Consider the following 21,722-nt stretch of genomic DNA (forward strand, 5'->3'; position numbering starts at 1 on the left):
TAAACATTTCCAGAGAATTCAAACCACTTCAAACTTCTAGGTTGGCTTGAGCAAAGGCAGACAAATATGCATGAAGTGAATTGAGAATAAGTCAAGAAGCTTGATTAAAAATAAAAGCTTTAGGAAAAGGTTAGTCAGATAAATGTCACTGCTTCTAATATCAATCCATCAAAATTTGATATTTAAAATGTATAGCTTATATATAGCATATATTTTTTGTATTTTTATATATTTATAGATAATTTATTTTTTTATATTTATATATATTTATGCATATATTAGATATATAATAGATAATAGCTTATACAACTATTATACAGTGTACAGTAAGCAAGTACCTACAGTAGTTTGCCTGTGGCTACTGTGTCCATTTGTATACGCAGCAATAACTTTAGGATTAACTTCATATAACTGTACATGTATTTTTTGCCAAGTAAGACAATATTTTACCTGTGCACATAATGCAGCTCATGTATGGAATGTATAGCAAGCACCATTTCACCAATGTAGAACCTAGCCATATCTTCAGGAAGCTTGTCTTCAAACTTACTAAGAAGCGTCAGTAAGTCACCACCGACATAGTAGTCCATCACTAGATACTGCAAAGGGAGAAATAAAGCAATCGAGACGGATGGTAAGGAAAAAAAATAAAGTTCATCAGTGAACTGCCAAAAAAACCCCTTTCATGAATTTTTTCTGTGCCTGGGGAAAGTAGTCAAAATTGGTAATCTTTTGTGTTACTTTTATTTGCTTATTTAGTGTAAAAAGATATTACATTCCTTTAATAACAACAGTAAGGAAAACACATCAGCATTCAGTTCTTACCATAAAAAAACCCCACAACCAAGATACAGCAGCAACAGACAAATACATCAGAGTGACTTTATTTCTGTCTCAACTACAAGTGTCACACAAAGAAAATGATCTAATATCACCAAAACTAATGTAGGGTGTCCCAAACTCTTAAACTGAGAATTTCCAGAGGATGCAGAAAGAAGAAAATATAGTTAAATGCAATACTTGACACTTAGTCTAAAATATACATTTCATTACTACTTTTAGTTTTGGTACCATTTCAATACTACTAGTGGTTCCAAAAGTGGGCCTTATCACATCAACATCTTCAACTACTCATCTTGGCACATGCCACATCATGGATGCATAACACAGCTGGCAGGGGCTTGGTGACACTATACATTAGGGGTGTCTATGACAAGCCAGAAGCACTGTCAAGCCAGAGGCACTACAGTAGGAAATGTTAAAAAAAAAATAAATAATCAAACATTAATGTTCTTTTAAATATATTTCAATGAAAAAATAAACATCCTCCTAGGCCAATCATCCATTGCCCTGTTCATGGAAAAGACCAACATAGATAAGGTAACGTGAAAGAAAAGAGCTCGGACTTGCTATGTTTCTCTCATACCACAAAATGAGGATTTAGTTTTAGTTATTTCTTAGCAATATCCACCTAAATCCAAACCATCATTTAAAGTGTAATGATTTTATCTAGTGCTACCAGTCTTGAGCCATTTTGTTCTATGCTTCCCAAGATGATTTGATACGTGGTTTCAGGAATAACTGCTTATTCTGGAATTAACTTTCCAATGCAGTCATATTATTTTTCCCCTCAAGGCAAAGCAACCTACAATCTACTGTACCTGCCACAGATTCATCCTACACACGGCAAGTACACTAAAGAAGCCTGGAACTCAAAAGAACATAAAATGTAATACAAACCATTTCCTCACTATCTTTCGGCTTAAAAGACCGATCTGAATGGCATAGGTTTTGATATTTTTTTCCACTGTATTCAAATTATAGCTTTATCTGATAGGCAAATTTCATCCCTTATGTCGAAATCAATCAGTCAGTATTGCACAATCCATCAAGGAATTTCAAACATGTGTTGGAACACTGTACATATGCAACAATTATGTTTAAAAACAAAAGGCTACGAGAGAGAAACCAGTAACCTTTTAAAATGGATATTGTATTAAAGTATTTTCTCTCCAATTCAAGGCTAAGAGAGTTTATGGAGACTTCTGTGCGAGCTGAAATATCCTGCCTGTCGAAGAGAAAAGGTAATGCACTTCCCTCAGCTCTCACAGCGTTCGTAACTCAGCAAGAACCCAGCTGACCCATGAAATGAGGCACTTGGATCAGAGGAAGATGGTGAGACTTCTACAAGAAAGTAAAATTTTATTCATCTTCCAATTCACAACGATCTTCATGCCTGGAGGCACTCCTCCCTTCACATGGGGTTAAAATAAAGGCTATTCTGATGCGGAAATCTAGAGGTATCACTTCTTCCAGGGAAGTGACTACATCAAACAGAGGGAGAGTAGCTGGAAATCAAAGGGAAAAAATACATCAAAATAGTCTCATGAATACTCAGAAGCATTTAAGAGGCTGACAGCAGACAAACACCCATATGCCCTTCTCATGAATGAGACTGTGAAAGAAAATTTTTCTGTAAGTCACAATAAAACAAACAGATTTGAATCTAGAAGAGATCAAGAACTTCAGATCCCGTACATGTTTCTAATATTCATGGACTATGTTTTACCTACACCATATCTGCTTCAGCAAAATCGCCAAAGGCTTACTTAACCCATCTTGACCCAAACTGTCTCTATGAAAGCTTTCTAAGAACCAGAAAAAAGCCATGCTATCATTTCTGTGTAATGTCATGTAAGAGTTGGCCGTTTAGAAAACACTACCACGTGTATTTACCTCTAAACCATTTTAAAACTACAGCAGCAGAACCAGAAAATTAACATTTTGTGTTTCTTGCTTATATTTAAATTCTACATCATAACATGTTCTACTAACTTTAAATAGAGGGGGAAAAAACCCACAATTACTTCTAGACTCTCCAAGGACTCTCCATTTTTCTACCTTAACATCTTACCTTCTTTTTATTTTTCACGTTCTGAACCCTTTATCATGCAGCCAGAGGAGGAAGGCAAAGCCCTAGGTATGGGAAGACACCAGGGTTCTCTCTCTGCTTTCGGGTTAGCTTACGTGGCTTTGCATTTAAGAGTCACTAGCTATAATGCACAAACATCACTGGTAGCAGATACCAGAACCTAGAGCTTTCTTGTTCAGAGGACTGATGTCCACCCCAGCCTGGAGAATCAAGCTCTGCTGTCTGTTCTTGTTTTGTTCTCAGCTTTGCATTCCATTCTACAAGGATCAAGGATGAACAGCACAGCTAAAAAGTAAACCCAATCTGACTGAGTTCTGTAACATGGCAGCACTCTCCTAAGATGTGGAAAAACATGGCTATAAACTTCTTCAAGCTGAGCAGAGAATTGAACAGAGACCTTTTAGCCCCTGGACAAGTGACCTACCAGGATGGTATGGAAGAGAACCTTCTGTCCAGGTTTTTGGATGAAAGTCATTGCCTGATGTGCTTTCACCTTTTCTTCATGCATCATTTACCACAGAGTGACTGAGATGCAGATACACTCCATCTGTGAGCACCAGACACTTACATGAGACGGATGCTGAGTAACAGACCAAATTGGAAGGCAGCATCTCAGCACATGCAGGACCAGACCTCAGGCAAGCTGGGAATCTGCTGACTTTGGCTGCCAGGCAGAACTGTTGCCTTCTTAGATACTGGCTCTTAAATTAGATGCTAGATGTCTAAATTCTGCTGTCAAGGGAAACTTCAACATCTAAATGTCTTCAGGAATTTGGCGAAATGTATTATACTGCTATAGCTTGCTTGGAACAGATTTGTATAAAATGGTATTAGCAACACTAGATTACTGTCATTACTGCTGCTTGCTATCTTGTACAGCCAACAATTTTTCCTTAGGTAGCTCCATTCTTAGAAGCTTCTTGGAAATATGACATTATAGGATGTCTTAGGTTATTTTTATGCAAGTCTGAAGGCCGTTTGGTTCTGTGGGAATCTGAAATTATGAGCTATCCTCATGAGGCAGTGCCAGAGATAACTAAACTTGGAGAGGTTGAAGATCTGGATCTATCACAAAGCATTCAATGGAAATAGCCTGTAAATAAGGGTCTGAGACTCAACTACTTATTTGCTTATGATGTGCTTGTTATTCTGAAAATAATTTTAACATGACAGTCACAATAATTTGTTTTGTTTCAGCACCTGTGAAAAAATCTGAGTATTTCCTGACTGTCATAGGCTTAGTTCCTGAACTCATTGTCAGCCTTGCTTCAATACATTTTTTTTCTATTTATAATCATGACTTGCTACTGTGGTACTATCTGAAAGTATTGTGTTAAGAAGGTGAAAACTTTTACTTTAGAACTATGAGAGTTGTCACAGAAATAGCAGGTTTGCAAACCCAGCCTGAAGTAGCCACATGGAAGCTGTATGGTTCAGTATACTGTAGTATGTTGGGGCTTTACCGATTTTGCTCTTGACCTGCACTCTCCTGACTTCTGTGACAAAGGTAAACATAAGCTTATATGTTACTATTCCAGTAACCCATCATTAAAAAAAAAAAAAATGTAATAGGAGTAACAACTTCATAAATGGTTGCTAAAGTGTCTCAACTACTGAGATGACCAATCTGATTTAAAATCATATTTTAGTTAAATACTTTTAAGAAATAGGCTAATTTTTTCCTGAGACTTTTAAAATACCAGTTTAATCAGTTTGTTTAAAGTAAAATTTTACATTACTTTTGCCATTTTAAAACAAAATCTTTCTTCAAAAGACATTCTGAAAGTTTAAAATAAAAATATTTCTTATTTTTACAGAGTTAACGCCTCAAATTATTTAATTGCAACGTTATCCAAAACATTAAACTTAAGCAGGATTTATTTTAAGCAAGGGTAGATTAGTTAATTTAAAATGCTTAACTAAACCTCTATATACTATAGTACTACACAATTTTCTCACTCTCCTGGAGTTACAGTCAGTCCTTTGAAGTTTTTCTTCAAGGAGAAAACAAGAATGTTGAAAGACTGCTGTGAGGCATGAGGTAGACTGATTTATTGCAGTAATATCCTTAAATGTACCAAAAATAAAGTTCTTTCATAAGCTAAAGCTTTTATTTGCTGATGAATCAAACATACCAAATAGTTCTCATCTTGAAAGGCATAGTGCAATGTAGTAATCCACTGACAATCTCCATTCACCAAGACATTTCTCTCCTCTCGGAAGCAAGCTGTCTAAAGGAAGAGAGGGGAAAAAGCCATTGTCAACATCAACAAGTACTTTTCACAGGATGAATATATATGGATGTTTTACGGGATTATTTAAAATTACTGAACAGAGGTCTCTATTCATTGGAATTCAGTATGCACAAGTGACAAGCCAGGGAATCTCTGCAGGCTTGTAGTCAGGCATTGAGTCACTCTAATCCCGACTGCGATCTTCAAAAAAAAAAAACCAAAACAAAAAAGAACCAAGAAAACCTTCAAAAAACCCCCACCCCAACACACACGCCCCCAAAACACCAAAAGGCCCAACAAACCAATTCAAGTCAACACTGAAGCTCTGTTCCATAATGTATTTTTAAAAGCCAGAAAAATGGTAACTTGCCACTGCAATCTGTATCAGAAAGATAGTGGCTCTAGGAAAGTAAGTCTAGTTCTTCTCAAAAAGACCTTTGTGAAAATAGAGTTTCACGTATACTTTTCTACAGCTCCAGTTCCAGACACTGACAACACACTATAGGAAATAAGCAGATTTTACTATTACTGTCTTATCTTTGTCCAGTATAACACATTTTCATTTTCAATAACCTTTCCTGCACTTCAAATAGCACACTGAAACACTTCAGAGAAACAAGCTCTGTGTAACAGATTTTCTCAGCACCTTTACATAAAAACAACTTTCATAAACTTCAAGCCAAGTCCTCCTTAATAAAAATATATTAACATTTTTATTGGATCAGAAATATCAAGACGCAGACCTTGGGACTCCTGCGCTACTCTCAATTCAGAGAGCCATTATTAGGACACGTGGTAGCTGCAGATTCAAGTGTCTGTGTTCTAGATAATAACTGATTTTTTTAGTTGTTGCTGTTGTCACTGCCACTTGTCCGTAGGTCCTGGAACATATACTACAGAAGGAACATTCCTGGGAAGCCAAAGCGTTACCATATACTGATTGTACCTTATAAAGCTATCTCAACGATTTTTCCTGCTAAGGAAGCATAAGTCAATTTACATTTCTACTGAAGATGACCATACTGTGGCCACATTGTAAAGCTAGTAATTACTGGTGCAGAGAGATGTAAATTGTAATTAAATGTTAACTGAGAGTGGCTTAACGGTTTATGAATGCAAGGCCAAAGTATCACTCTACAAAAAAGTTTGGCAGCAACAGCAACTCCCAAGTAATCCTACCGCCTGCCCGCAGCACCAGAGCACAGCACTTCCCAGTGCTCCTGGCACCACGATGGGAGGTGGCTGCCAACACAAAAAACGAGTTTGTTTGTTTTCGAAGACATCTGTTCCTTGATCCAGTTCACTCTGCAACCTCAAACAGTGAGGGAATGTTATGAGCACTTCAAACCCAATAATGCCGCTGAACCCTTTGCATCATGAATTCAAAGGATAAAACTCTCCTTTTCTGCTTACACTAGCTTAAAAAGGCCTCGAGACGTGCCTTGAAAAAGCACGACAGGCTACCTAATCAGCCAGTCACGGCTTATTTGGAACTGTCAACACTAATACACTAATGACTCTGTATTTTGCTGTCAGAACAACAAATACAAATGGTCCACCTTATCAACATAAACGGCGTGCCTATTTTTGCTTGCAACCCATTTATGGATGTCAGTTGATATTCACTAATCTTTCCTGTATTTTAGTGGTTTCCGACCATATGTGGTTTTTTTTTTCCTTACCGCTAGTACATAAATAAGCAGTATTTAGATAACTTTTTCCTATGTTTAATATGTCATACAAAACAAACATAAACCAGTGTAACAACGTGCTTCTAAGACCACTCATACAGTGGAGAATAAAACACCTGAAGTTTGCTCTTCAGTGGAACTGCCCACTTAAGAGGCTACTGTATTCTTGCAGGCTTCATTTTAAAAACTAACAAGTTTTACCACATTTGGGAAATTTTAACACCCAGATGTTCTATGAACTTGACATGCAGGTTATAAAGTCTTGTTTATCCAGAAAAGCCAAATCAAACGAGCAAACTGAACAGGAAAAGACAGCAGAGAAGCCAGTTCCTTTATTGTCTATTGTAGGTGGGGAAAATCAGGGGAAGGAGGACTTAGCTGGACTGTTATTTGTCCTAAGCATGTATTGGGAAAACTATACCTCCTTCTTGGTGGATAACCCTCTTCCACATCCTGCTTGCCCGGCAGGGTGACATGAGTTAGTCGCATAATTTGAAGATAATTGTAAACAGCATGTAAAAGTTTCAACTATTTAGTTAGACCATTTAATTAAGTTACTTTAAAAATGACGGCGGTAAGCCAGCATAGCTGTATTGCCATTAGAATTTGGGAGACCCTACAAGCATTTAGGTTTAAAACAATTGTATACCGACCAATGAATTAACCCAACTGAAACCTGTCTAGAAAGGGCACAAACTTCCCCCATACAGGGAAAGGCTTAATGCAGAACCGCTGATGCAGCACAGCCAGGAGTGTGAATTCTACTGACAGCTCAAAGAACAGCCCAGTGGCAGCGGCTGCCGCTGCTTGTGAAGAAAGCACGGACCCATGGACCGAGTGTGACTAAACCAGGCAAAGGCAGGGGCTTAACAAGAGGGAGGAGATTTATCCACAGGAAAAGAGCTGGCACTGACTCACTGAACGGAAGGGAGGGATTGGGAAGGGTAGGCTGGGCGGGAGGAGGTGTCAGGAAAGGGACAGAAGAATAGGACAGGGAAGGGTCAGCAGGCTGAGTCCTCAGCAAGCAGCTGGCCTTCACCCTTCAAGAGAACTGCTGCAAGTATTGATGAGCTACATGTATTTTCCTCTCAAATCTATCGTTTGTTTACCTGTTGACTTATGTACTATTACATCTGCCATAAGGTTTTCCTCTACCATGCAGCAGTAGGTATCCTAGGAACATGCCCCTTCCCATGGCACATTCTCAGTACGTCCTTCCCTAATCTGTGAAGTACCTATTCACATTTACATAATTTGTTGTGACAACGTACACCTCCTTTCACCAAAAATACCCTTCTTAAACAGATTTACCTTCTTAACACGTTTTGTTTTACAATCTGAATTCGTGATTCCAAAGTATTTAGTTATAGTTTCACCAGTTATATAAATCCTGTTACAAACTGTAGGATGCAAAGCTCCTTAATGAATGCTTTCTGAATGCAAGAGAAAAAAAAAAAGACCTTTTCATAATGTTTTTGTATACAGCTGTGAATGCCATGGTAGCACCAGTCTCAGCTTTCATGTAGTCTTTAACTTGCCTTTATTGTAAACAAAAATCTGGCCAATAAATTCAGGGTAAGAACTAGGGCAGACTGTCTGGTGAACGAATACACGGTAATGCTGAGAACAACAGATGCCTGGAAGGGACTGTCAGACTTGATTGCATTAAAACAGCTTAAGGAAAAAAAGAAAAAAGAATGAAGCTCCTATGCTTATGAAATAATTCTTCCGAATCTGGAAGAGCTTCAACGTAATTTTCCAAATGCCATTTTAAAAATTCTCTGCATTAAAGAAACATATTACTTACCTCTGCCCTTTTAAGCATTTCCCATTTATTTAGAATTTTCATTGCATAAATGCGCTCTGTACACTTCATTTTAACAACTGCAACCTGAAATAATAAGATATCTTTATTTAACAAAAGTATGGTAGAAAAATACAATATTTAAACAGCTTAATGTTCACACAAAAGCATGGTCAGAGAAATATTTTTCAAGAGAAAAAATTTTCAAGCAGCTTAATGTCCACAAATTAATAAAGTAAGTTACTATGGAGGCATCAGCAATCAGTTCACACGTTGATAAACTACAGCTTGAGTCTTTGCTCCTTCTATATTCCTCCTACATTACCACTATGTGCTTGACGCACAGCACACCATGTGTGGTCAAGTGCTCATGATCAAGTACAGAGGGGATGATGCAGGAGGAGCACGAAGCTTTTCATATGAAGATGCGCAGTAAAGCTGCATTGTTTGCCAAGAACAAGCGATGCTTGTATGCCATGCCTTCAGCCAATGAGGCAACATTTAAAAGGGCAGCCTGAGAAAACAAGAAAGGCTGCTGTCAATAGAAATATACTACATTTGACTAATTTGTTTTCACATTTCGGGTTTCAGAAACTTGAAAGCTATTTGCAAATTAACATGCTTTTGTGTACTGTACGCAGATACTCAAAAAGAAGCAAAACCAGTATTCATTTACTTATTCATCTTTTTACTTGAAGCATTTTACTATGCATCCTGTGTATTAGACTTGCTTAGACTGGTCTATTATGAACAGTAGCTGTGCAGAAGAATACAAAAACTACAAGGCTTAGGAATGCAAAGACTTTGTTTTGACCAAGACTTGTATTCTCCAAGACCAAAACTAATTCTTCTTGTAGTAAAGCCATAATTTCCACAATTTTTTTCCAGTTGGCAAAAGAAAAGCAGGCATCATGACTAAGACAGCAGCATTTTCACAGGACTATACATGGACTGCTTGAATATTTCTGCTGCTTCTCAGCTCGCCTCTATTTCAGAAAACCAACCAGCATTAATTGCTTCCAACAGAGCTCTGAAAAGCAGTGGAAAAAGTAACAGGAATCACATCAGCTCGCCTCTTCTGTTGCTTAAAAACTCTTCTCTACAAGGGATTCAGGAGCTACAGCAGCTCTAAGAAGACACTGACTACAAGGCAAGGTTGGAATAGCGCATCAAGGAGAGCAACACTATATAGTCAGAAGTCCTGAAGGGGGAAAACATAATAGCTCCCTGCACCTTACCAGTAAAGAAGCTCCAGACGAGGGGCAGGGGGATGACTGCTCCTCCAGTAACACAAGAATGGGATATTCCCAATTAGACACCTGACTCTGCAGATGCATACCTATGCCTCCCACGCCTCAGGTTGTGAAGCTCCACTCACCAGGTCATGTAAGGGATGAGGGACACCTAGCACATACCTGCACAGAGAGTCATGTAATGGAAACATATCTTAAGAAAACGTCTAGCAGGTATCCATCACAGGAAAGGTATAGGAATCTGTCCACAAATGCAGCTATGAAAGACACAGCACTAACAAGCAGCTTTTTTTAAGCTATGTAGGATATCCACAGCTACATTACATCCCAGTGTCTCCTGGCCTCCAAACACCTCCGGCAGACACTTCTTATGCTGTGGGGGAAGGATGAGTAACAGGAGAAAAGCCCAACCAAACACATGAGGTTTCTTGGCACCTAAGAAACTGTTCAACACCGACCCTCAGTAACAGCCTAAAAGGTTTAGTCTTGCTCCTAGCCTCATCACGGCCTTGCAGGTAAAAGCCGTTGTAACAACCTCTCTCCATACACTTAATTGAATCATTATTACCCCAATACAGCTGAAGGCACACAGTAAGTCAAACTGCACATCAAAAGCTTTGAGAAACTACGAGATGCTGGTGTTACCCGCTCTACATTTTAAACTCTGTTGCACACAGTGCACGACAACTCAGGATACACCCCCATCTCCACTGATGGGACGGGCCAGACCTGAGTGCAGTTACCTGCTGCAGATGAACAGAAGCTCTGGGGCAGAAGCAATTTGCAAGTGTAGATCTGCAAGCCCTGAAGTGGCAAGGTTCAACTTTCATTACACCACAGCGCTAGAACTGCTCAGCCACAGACCTGGACGAGCTAGAGAGGTGGGCCCGAGCAAATCTCACGAAGTTCAACAAGGCCAAGTGCAAGGTCCTACACTTGGGTTGGGACAATCCTCATTATCAATACAGGCTGGGGGATGACGTGATAGAGAGCAGCCCTGTGGAAAAGGACTTGAGGGTACTGGTGGATGAAAAGCTGGACACAAGCTGACAATGTGCACTTGCAGCCCAGAAGGGCAGTCGCATCCTGGGCTGCATCAAAAGAACCGTGGCCAGCAGATCCAGAGAGGTGATTCTCCCCGACTACTCTGCTCTCGTGAGACCCCACCTGGAGTACTGTGTCCAGCTCTGGAGCCCTCAGCCCAAGAAGAACATGGACCTGCTGGTGCAGGTCCAGAGGAGGGCCACAAAGATGATGAGAGGGCTTAAGCACCTATGCTATGAGGACAGGCTGAAAGAGTTGGGGTTGTTCAGCCTGGAGAAGAGAAGGCTCTGGGGAGACCTTAGAGCGGCCTTCCAGTACCTGAAAGGGGCCTACAGGAAAGCTGGGGAGGGGCTGTTTGCAAGGACATGTAGCGATAGGACGAGGGGCAATGGTTTTAAACTAGAGCAGGGCAGGTTTAGATTAGGTGTTAGGAAAACGTTCTTCACAATGAGGGTGGTGAGACTCTGGCACAGGTTGCCCAGAGAGGTGGTGGACGCCTCATCCCTGGAGACATTCAAGGCCAGGCTTGATGAGGCTCTGAGCAACCTGATCTAGTTGAAGATGTCCCTGCTTACTGCAGGGGGGTTGGACTAGATGACCTTTAGAGGTCCCTTCCAACCCAACTCATTCTGTGATTCAAGTACAAATCAAGAGCACAAAAATCAGAACCCAGATATTCATCTGGGTTTTTATCCTTGGATAAAGTGATGATCTGTAAGTCCTATTTAGCAATTCCCCAGTTGCTATCTATATTAGTGCTATTTATTTTCAACTGAAAGGACTGCTTAAAAAAAGCCCAATTTAAACTTTCTGGGGGAAGATAACTGTCTTCTGTGCAAGAAAAAGTAGAATTAATAAGAGGAAAGTTGACTCATATTTTCATTTTAAGTGGTTATCAAGTTATGGCACCAGTAAACACACCGCTGCTTTAGTTGTAAGGGTGACAGTGGGACAGCTTCTTGTGCCAGCAGAAAAAAATCATTTAACCATACAGCAAAATAGGTAATTCCTCAAGAATTTTATCCTGAAAAGAAACCTGAAAGGAGCAGATGTCACACAGAAGTAGCAGAATTTTGGTCTGACTAGACCTGACACCTCAACTCACTCTAATCATTAGGATTTATTTTTTAAGAAAACAAAGAGAAATGCAAAACCCAAACCTTGTTGAAGTCTGAACTGAAACAGGGAAGCACAAATTAAATTATGCCTTGAATAACTGCAATATTGTTGCAGTATTGCAGAAGATCCCTTTGTTCCATAGAACACCTCAGCATTTCCTCAAGTTAGCTTTCTTTTACTTTCTTCATCAGGTGGCAGTATTTCTAAGTTTACATCTGTCATATCAGGCTTTGACTGCTTCTGAGATGCTGCAGTGTAGTTGTTTTTTCTTACTTTTGTATTAATTCCTCTTTCTCCGGCATACCTCAAATTCAGTTACAATAACCACACTGACTGCTTTGCAAGATCAAACAGAGACCTTTTATATTGCAATTGTGCTAACCATGTAAGATGTCACGTTTTAAATATCATGGCTCCTATACTACATACTAGTCCACCAGAGTCAGAGGCGTTCCAAAGGATGCAGATTTGTACACTGCTGCAAATGCCTACTTTAAGAACAAAAGCATCGCTTCTGTCTTCAAAGTTTAAAAGTCTAGTGGCCAAACCACTACTCATGTTATGCACAGACTACTAAAGACCAGGATGCTCACTCTTTTGATGCTCACTCTTCATTTCTAAGGCTATTACAACTTACACTGTAATACAAGTTAAAAAAGAAAAAGTATGTTAAGGATAATGAAAGGTAAAAAAGGCACAAGCAGAGGTATAAAATAGCTTCTGAAGAAGATTTAATAACCTAAAATATTCCAGGTCTGGAAGAGATAACAGCTATGACAGGCATACAAAACCACAAATGTCACAGAGAAGATGAACCGAGATCAATTATTTGCTCTTTCTCATAACACAGTAATTAAAAAGTGTCAAATAAAATAAAAAGGTAACAAGATTAAGGAAGTCTTATTGTTACACAACAGTTTTGGAACTCAGCCATAGGCTGCTGTGGACACCTAAGTGTTCAGAAAGTACTTTTAAGTAGATGCTTAATATCCGAGTAACACATGGAGCAGAAGCCTCAGAGACTCCTGACCTTACAGGTGCGGCTGGGGAGTCCCTGAACTTTCAGCCGCTGAAGATGGGAGGGTTCAGCTCTGCTCTGGCCTTGGACTTTTCCTACACCTCTCTGCCTGGCCAAAGGGATGGGATGTGGGCCAACTAACCCATGCACCTTTGACCCAGAACATCTTTGATATCCCTGTCAAATTAAGAAAATAAAAACTTATCCAGCTTGCATCTCATTATGCTAGGCTGGCAGGGCGAGTCAGGGGTTCCGAACACTCAACAATCACAGAGCAGTTTGGTAGAGAAATTTAGGTGATTCTGTTTTATCAAGTCTTAAAACACGGATAAGGAAGAGTTCCAGATGGAGAGGCTGCCCTGCCACTGCAGCCCCCTGCCAGGCGAGCCCCCGTGTGTCTCAGCTCTCACCAGCCAATTTGATTACCATCACCAGGACTTGTCATGCTCAAGATTCACAGCAACAGGGACACTGCAGTAAAGATCAAGCATGTTTCCTCAAGGACCTCGGAAAGCCTATTGAATCCTAGTGCCTATACTTCAACCAACTTTAGACATATTTATGTCAAAAAGTGTATGAGAACTGGGGCTAAAGCATGAGAGAGAGCCAGCCCCGGTAACTACACACCACAACACCCTTTCAGATTTGTATTACTCGCCATCCATTTTCTTCACGTACCTTTTGCCTCAAAGCACTGTTTCACTTGTACTGCAATAAAATAAAAACTGAATCAATGTAGCTAAAATAACATTTTTAGGCTTTGGCAAGAGCTAGTATTTTGCTTCTTGCATTATTTTATAGACGTATTTTGATGCATTTTGATCTTGACATTGACATTTAGGGCTGCAGTGTGCAAAGCCACCCTAGGCCAAGCTCCACCTTTCCTCCTGCCCTGATGAAACCCACAGGGTGGGAATCTGAGCCAAATCAGCCTCTACAAACACGACACAACTTCCCACCACCATACCCTGCCCTTCGAGTGACACGATCAGTATTAGTAAGCAGCATCAAGGTACAACTTTTCTTTTATGTAGATGATAAGCATAGCGTAAGAAAATGCAGGTATCATTTAAATGCAAGACTGAATTTCCAGAAAACCATTAAAATAGTTAACAAAAAGACTTCCTGGAAACCATGCTGGCATTAATTTCAAAGCAAAGATAAAAAACCTAACTATTCATGCCCATGGCATGTTAAACTTTCAGGTAAAACTTATCCTCAAGGACTGGACTTTCAGGAATAAGGTGAAACTCAAATGCAAAAAGTCATCAGCTGAAAAGAAGAGGAACACAACATACAGGTGATAATCCTTGTGCAAACAGCTCGTAACAGCAGGTAGTCAAGAAAAAGACAAACGCAACTGGAATTCACAGTCAGATAGATACACACCACTAGGCATGGGTAAACATTACTGCCCTGTAAAAATACAAACTCACTAGAAGCTCCACATACAGCCACACCTCAGAGAAATAAACTTTATCTGGAGCAGGTGTGAAGGAGGACTATTGAGATGATCAGGAACTAAAGAGCCTCTCATAGTACTGTGGGAAAAGAAGAAAGCTTTACTTAAAAAAAAATAAATGTCAAAAGGGGGTTATGATCGCTACCTATAAATAAAATTGGAAGGAAGGACATCAGTAATAAGGATGATAAAAGAAAAAAGATCTGCTTAGGCTAATGGACAATAAAATTACATGGATAAAATAGTGTAAAATTACCATGAATTAACCTTTGGCAGGAACTTGAAATGGCTTTCAACATTTGAGCAGAGATTTTAGACAAGCCTTTCAACCGGGAGAAGAGACAAAATGTCATTTCAGATGTAAACAATTTATCTGTAATGTCTTATTATCAGATTCATAATTGAATATTATAGTCATTTCCCTCAGTTAAAGCTTGCATATGCCACTTCTACTCTACTATTTCTGTCTCATGCTATTGATACTTGGACACCAGCTACTGAAAAAACACCACAGGAACTGCTTTATTCTCCCAGTATTCTTGGATATGAGAAGTCTTTGATATATAGCTCTTTAGTTAACAGTTTTAATACTGCATCTTTGAGAAAAACTGGTCTGGACTGCTCTATCAGGTTTTTTTAAGTCTATTTTACACCTAAAATGAGCAACCAGAGTGTCTTTTGGTAGGGTTTGTGTGCCACGGTGCACATTCCAAAACAAATTTTTTTTTTTTTTTTTTTGAACGCACAGCGTGGATCTTCATGTCGTGCAAATAAGAAATCCCAAGTGCCAGCCAGAAAGGTTCTGCAAAAGAAGAATAAAAGCCCCGAATAACACCTGAGCTCTTCCTGAGCAGTCGGGGGGGTTGCAGAGACAAATGTCTGGTCTCGCAGCAGCACTACAAGGAACTGTGTCTCTCCGGCTCCTTGCAACCTGCCCATCACCATAGTAACTTGGTGCTGCCATACAGACAGACACCGAGCTGGGGAGGACCAAGATAGCAACCAGCTCTTTTGAAGCATTTTTATAACAAAGCAGCTTCTTTCTTTGTCCATTTCCACAGCAGAAAATACCTTGGTTTGATTATTTGGGGGTTTTTTTGGTTTGGTTTTTTTTTTTTTTTTTGGTGAAGTGCATACAGTAGAAAAGCAAAGCTAATTAAACATTTTTTCTGCATCATATTCTGAATGCTTTGACTCTTTGAATAGCTGGATGAAAAGTGTCAAGATGTTGCATGCAATACTTACAAATAGTGTTAATCTACAATGTAGGAAGGTACAGTCCCTGCTAGGTATCTAAGACCAATCACCAAAGCTTCTGAATAGGTGAGACAGCCTTAATTGCAGCGTGTGGGCTCAATGCGCCCCCGGTTAATTTCTAGAAGTACATAAAAATGTTAAACTCAGTACCCTACAGCTGCGCTGACAAGGTGGAGAAGGCATTACCAGCTCTGTGTCGCATTGCCAAGCACCACTGTCCGAGGAAGCTCAGGTTTCGCATATTCACTTTGAGTCTCACTGCGCCCTTAGCTGCTATATCTCTTGTTAGGAACTAGATAATTTATCAGAAAGCCATGGTACACAGGGGATCAGTCTTTTTCTCCCAACCCTTATTTATTTTCTTCTGGAAACAGATTTTTACGTCTGTTGATTCCAACTAAGCCTCTGACTAAGCACCCTGAGTCGAGGTGACATATCCTATTACCAAACACTACACAGATCAAGTCTGTACATAACAGCACTTATATGAAAAGGTATTTCTAATCCATCCAGAGCAGTAATACTTAGGTGGGGCACATTAAGAGTTTTAGTTATTTTTGTGCTAAGCAAGACCAAGCAGTTCCACCCTTCCGCTGCAACCACAGCAAGCGTTGCTCCTTCAAGAAATCCCTGCTAACAAACAAGGGAAGGAAAACAATTGTTTGAGTCCCATGCTGCCAACTTTCCAGGAGGTGTCAGCCACATTATACAAGCTGAGTTCTCAAACAAGGTACATCTTGACACAGTTCTTCCTTCAACAATTGCTCTTCACTGAAATGTGCTAATTTACAGTGGAGTGCCTAAATGGTCCTTTACACAAAATGAGGAAAAGTGATCTCAAAGACTTACAAGTACATTACTAAGAGGTCAGATGAAGCTTGCAAAGGAGCAAGTGCAAGTATTTAGAGCCAGACAGTCCCCATACGCAGGATCCTCCTCCTGTCCCTATCACCATATGGTAGCACTCCCAGTTCCCTTGGTGGGCAGAGGCCAACACCAAGCAGACAGAAGGCACTTCTTAGGCTGGCACAGGTTTCTCAGGTAGGCACAATCCCACCAAGCGCATGTTCTCAGGACATTATTTCTTTTCAAATAATGGTCCACAGTGTTTCTGGACAGAAGTAGTCATCAGGCGCATTCAAACTTCAAGTGGGTTTGGGGGTTTTTTTTGTTGTTGTTTTGGTGTGGATTTTTAAAGGTCTAAAAGCTAGAGGAGTTTTCCATTCTATGCTCATATTCTTTAATTTTTCACCTAAAGAATGTCTATTTTCACTAGTTAACAAAAAACTTCACCCTACACAACATATGCACTCTCGTCTACAAAGACAGACTTCTGCGTTGGTTTTATTAATAGAAACCAGAATTAAGATTACAGAAAACCATTTTAGCTCTGATTTTATTTCAGGTAGCTTTTCAATTATTATTGGTTTTACTGCTTATGCAGCTTGCCCCTCTGCACATGAGCTATCTGCCCCTGTGACCCGCAAAAACAAAGGCTGAAAATAACATTGGGGCACCCACGAAAATGTTCCATCCAGCTTGACATACCCCCAAGGTGAATACACCCTAGGAAATGGGGATGAGCCATGAGTAGTTTATCCTTCTTACGGCCAGCATTTCAAATTATATGCTGTTCTAGCTGTCATGAACTCAAAGAACGTTTCAAACTTTTCTTCATAACTGCGAAACTTCTGAAAAACTTAAATTATGTTCTCAAGCCAGTGACTCCAGGAGTCAGAGCCTTAAATGTTGGTGTAAAGGATATTCAGACATACAGTTCATCCTGTATGCAAAGTAGCTGGCTTAGTCTATGAGAAAAGGAGAACTGCATGTTTCGGCAGGTGGCTAGAGAAGAAACCTCCACGTTCGGAGCTAGAGTATTGCTGTCTTACCATAATAATAATAATTTTTAAGAAATATTTTTTCTCTTGCTTTCTCAAATCTCCCATGCTATAAGAACTTTCACTCAGGCAGTTCGGATTGCCAGTTAGGTTTTCTTCTCATACTGCTGGAAAAAGCATAAAGAATCAGGTTGAGTTCTGCTGGTTTGAAAAGGAGAAAGCAAGCGAGAAAGCAAACAAGCAAGAGAGCAAGGACGAAAGAAATACATATCAGTACAGATATGTACTGGTGATTATATCAATCTGCCTTCAATTAGATATTCATTTTGCAGTTGTGTTCACAGGGACAAACTCAAAGACCATGTTTCCTTGGCTTACGTGTTGTGTGGCAAAAACTGACCACTGATCCCGACTAATAACTAATGTCATGCCTTTATTTTGTTTAAGCTGTCTTTCTTCAAAGTTACTGATTTATGCAAAAGTTCTTTGGTAACACGAAAGCCTGTGGCGTTCTCCAAAAAGTCCAAAGTAGCTAAACTGAGAAGAATGGAATGTAGTTTTCATCCTTTTTGAAGTCTGGCTTGTTTAGCTGTTCAGCGTTTAATTTAAACTACTTAGTTCTAATAGGAATATGTTTAGTTTAATTCTGATTAATTTCTTTATGCATTCTAACAAATATTTTATAGGTATTTTTTAAATTTAATTCTAGCAGATAGTTGTGTTTGAGTTGTTTTTTTTAAACAAGAACTAACGAATAACCTTATAACCACTAGAATCCCATCAGCTAATTTCTAACATAGTTTCTATGTGTGTAAGAATGTGATATAGAAATATTACTTACAGCTCCCCCATTCAGTTTTCTGAAGTGTTGCTTTATATGAGTCAGATGCCACAAGTCCCTCTCAATAAACTAGATTTTATTTTCTTACTATGGAATTTCAACCTTCATATAATTACTATTTTATAATGCCTATAGTGTTTGGCAGTTGTAGCACTGTAGTATACACAAGGGTCAAAGGATTCATTCATAAGCAAAAAGCATGAAATATTATCTGGCAAGTGGGATTAAAGTATAAGGAGCCTAAAATCAATGATTCCCGCATAATTTAAACTGATCAAAAAGTTCCAAGCTGCTGCAGCTATAAACTAAAACTTTTATAAGATGAACAAGACAACATGACATTGACAGATTAAGTAACACCACTGACTGTGAGCACTCACAGCTCTAACAGAAGGATGAAATTAAGATACTTTCTCCACTTCTGTGAAATTTCATTTCTGCTGGGGGGATGGGATGTACAAATTGCTTTAGTTAAGTTTCATGCTTTTCCAAAAGAAAAGAATATGAAAGACATTGTTGATTCAAGCACTCCAAACACTATTAATACAAGCTTCCACCCAGAATTTGTATCTTTTATACACTTTAAGACTCTTGATCCAAAGCTAAGAAAGATCATCCTAAACCCCCTAGCAAGTATAAAGTGAAGTCTCTTGAAGTTCACGTAAATACTTCATCTGCTGTTGTACTGAGATTTCCAGTTGGTCAATTCCTTATGTGGAAAAGGGCACCTTTTTGAAAAAGAACAGAGCGAGCACTATGGAAAACAGCTCTTCCTTAAAATTATACTGTGTGAAGGCATTCCCATCAGCAAGTCACTATAAAGGGTTCCCTTGACCCGAAACCATTTTTGATAGCTACAGCATTCACAAGTCTAGTTCTGAAAAGATCCAGAAACCACTTCTAATCCCACCAAAAGACAAACTGCCAAAACACTAATCTAAAATTCTTTACATATCAGTGGTCACAGCCACTATAGCAAGTAATTTGGAACCGCAAGACCAGAACAACAGATAAAAGTAGCCTGTGCTGAGCCTTCCCATCTTTACTGTATGCAGTTCAGGAATTTTGCTTCAGACTGTATCTAGCCTGGTCTCCTGGACTAAACATGCTTTGAAGCTATTAGGAGAGTCAAACCCGGTGATTGATTCTTATGTACCCTGTGGAGCCAGGAGCACATTTGGTGCACACTTGGAACGGAGGTTCTGGTTTCGTTTCCTGCAAAAGAAATCCAGATAGCACATAACAAAATCATTCTGCAGTAACTGGGGGGACTGCCTTCAAAACCGTCCTACTGCTTTGAACCAGAACCCTAATGGAGAGGTAGCCAGTCACCTACTACTGTCTTGATTCTCTAGGTCTTTTATCTACTTGTAAACCTTTCTGCTCAGAACTCTTTTCTGGACTTAATTTGTAGCTTTCAGTCCTTCCTTAGACTTATCAAACTTTTTTCCCATTTCTATTTTTTCCCACCAAACTCTTTGCAGTGACTTTCCTCTCTAAAAGCCATGTTCAAATAATACATGCCAGCTAAAAACAAACTCTCAAGTGAAACAGCCAAGTGATTCTCATGCAGTATTTCCATTACCCTAAGATAACACTTCCTTTTCTGTAACAAACGTTGCAACTCATCAAGTTCAACATCCACTAGAAAGTGAACTTTTGTCTTCTAGGTCAAGATGCTACTATTTATCTGAACATTTTACTTAAAATGCTGAAGTTCTTTGAGCAGCTATGCTCACAAAAACTACACGTGAACTACTTGTTACCTCTTCACATCATTAGAGGGTGGTACAGATGAAGAGATGTACTTGAAACATTCATTTCTGTCTGTCTTAGGTGTCCACCTTCCTCAGAAGAAGTCCTTGAAGTAGCTTAAAATTATGTGGAAACGAAGCTGTTACTTCATCCACCACCACGTGCACATGCACACAGAAACCTCATTGCTTTCTGAACCCAGGCTGAGTAGCATTCTCGCATTTTTCTAGCTCAGTTTCTGCTCTGCCTGTGAGACCTCTGTCTCACAATCAAACTCTATATGTAAGAGTTTGACGTGTCCAGGACACACTATGCTTGGAAGGAAAGCCCTGCATGGCACACAGTCCTGCGCTCTGTGGAGACAAGATGAGATGGGAGAGAAGACGGAAGCCTAGCCTTAGCCACCAGCACCAGAAGTTGTAACCAAGTGCTAATGGGCTCAAGTGAGCCGCTAATGCCTGTCACTACATTTGACTTTACTGTGGCACTACTTAAAAGAAGCTTCCTGAAAGAAATCTAAGGTGTTTTTCACTTCTAGAAATTCTCTAGTTAGTAACCTCTTTTGCTGACAGCTATGTTATGTGTACTTAAACGCTGAAAGGGGTGTCTTTGAGGTTCTCCAGAAGTCTCAGGTATCCTACGCGTACTGGAGGGGACATGCTCATGAATGCCTTTGCCAGTGGCAAGCCCCATCAGAGCACTGGTGACTGATGAGACTTTCATCAAGCATATTAAGTGAAGCTTCTTCAGTCCAGGGTCCTGGGACTGGCTAGTCCTCAGAACACAAGGCGTTCCTATCATCCCAGCATGATTCAACTTGCTGTCCAAAAAAACAGATCCACCAGCCTTTGATCTTCAAAGATGACAGGGAACAGCCTTTGAGGCAGCCAAATGCGTCTTTCTGCATTACCAGATTGCTACAGAGACAGGCAGATGGGTGGAGCAGCCTCTGCGTTCCTACCATAGAAGCAGCCCAGTTCTGTGTTAAATTATAGCAGTCCAGAAGAGTACATATGGCAAGTGGGAGAAGAGATCCCAAATTCAGCTGTGCAGCTGCTAGGTGGGACCACCCTGTTCATATACACATTGAAGAGACACTTGTTTTGTTATGCCAAAGTCAGAACGAGCCAGTCACAGAAATGGCAGAACTGGATACTAAATACCCTGCGCTTCAAAGGGACCTTTCACTAGTACCTAGACAGTATCCCACATTTGGAAGTATTTTAGCACATCTGCGTAAATCTTTTGTCTTCAGGACAAGTACAGGTCAAGTGCAGCAAGAAATCAGACGCATCAACGATGAAAGTTACATTATCACAACTGAGAGTAAAAATCTCTTACCTCACCAAAAGCGCCTCTTCCAATCACTTTTATAATTTCAAAGTCATCTCGATGAAGTTGCATTTCCTTTACCAATTTTGTAAATGGTCTTGCTGTTTAGGGGGGGAAAAAAAAAGGAAAGTTCAATTAC

At 39.7% G+C, this 21,722-nt stretch overlaps 1 protein-coding gene across 6 annotated transcripts in view; it reads right to left on the reverse strand.

Annotated features, from left to right (window-relative positions):
- CDC42BPB (CDC42 binding protein kinase beta) overlaps positions 1-21,722 on the reverse strand; it is a 98,231-nt gene that overhangs the window by 46,195 nt on the left and 30,314 nt on the right. For all 6 annotated transcript variants that reach the window (XM_063333115.1, XM_063333112.1, XM_063333111.1 and 3 more), the window contains exons 2-5: positions 21,593-21,684; positions 8,665-8,748; positions 5,068-5,163; positions 451-599 (exon numbers count right to left, since the gene is read on the reverse strand). In XM_063333115.1, coding sequence (XP_063189185.1) covers positions 451-599; positions 5,068-5,163; positions 8,665-8,748; positions 21,593-21,684 — 421 coding nt within the window. The remainder of the gene's footprint in view (positions 1-450; positions 600-5,067; positions 5,164-8,664; positions 8,749-21,592; positions 21,685-21,722) is intronic.

The sequence above is a fragment of the Chroicocephalus ridibundus genome, chromosome 4 (genome assembly GCF_963924245.1).
Source record: "Chroicocephalus ridibundus chromosome 4, bChrRid1.1, whole genome shotgun sequence".
NCBI lineage: Eukaryota > Metazoa > Chordata > Aves > Charadriiformes > Laridae > Chroicocephalus > Chroicocephalus ridibundus.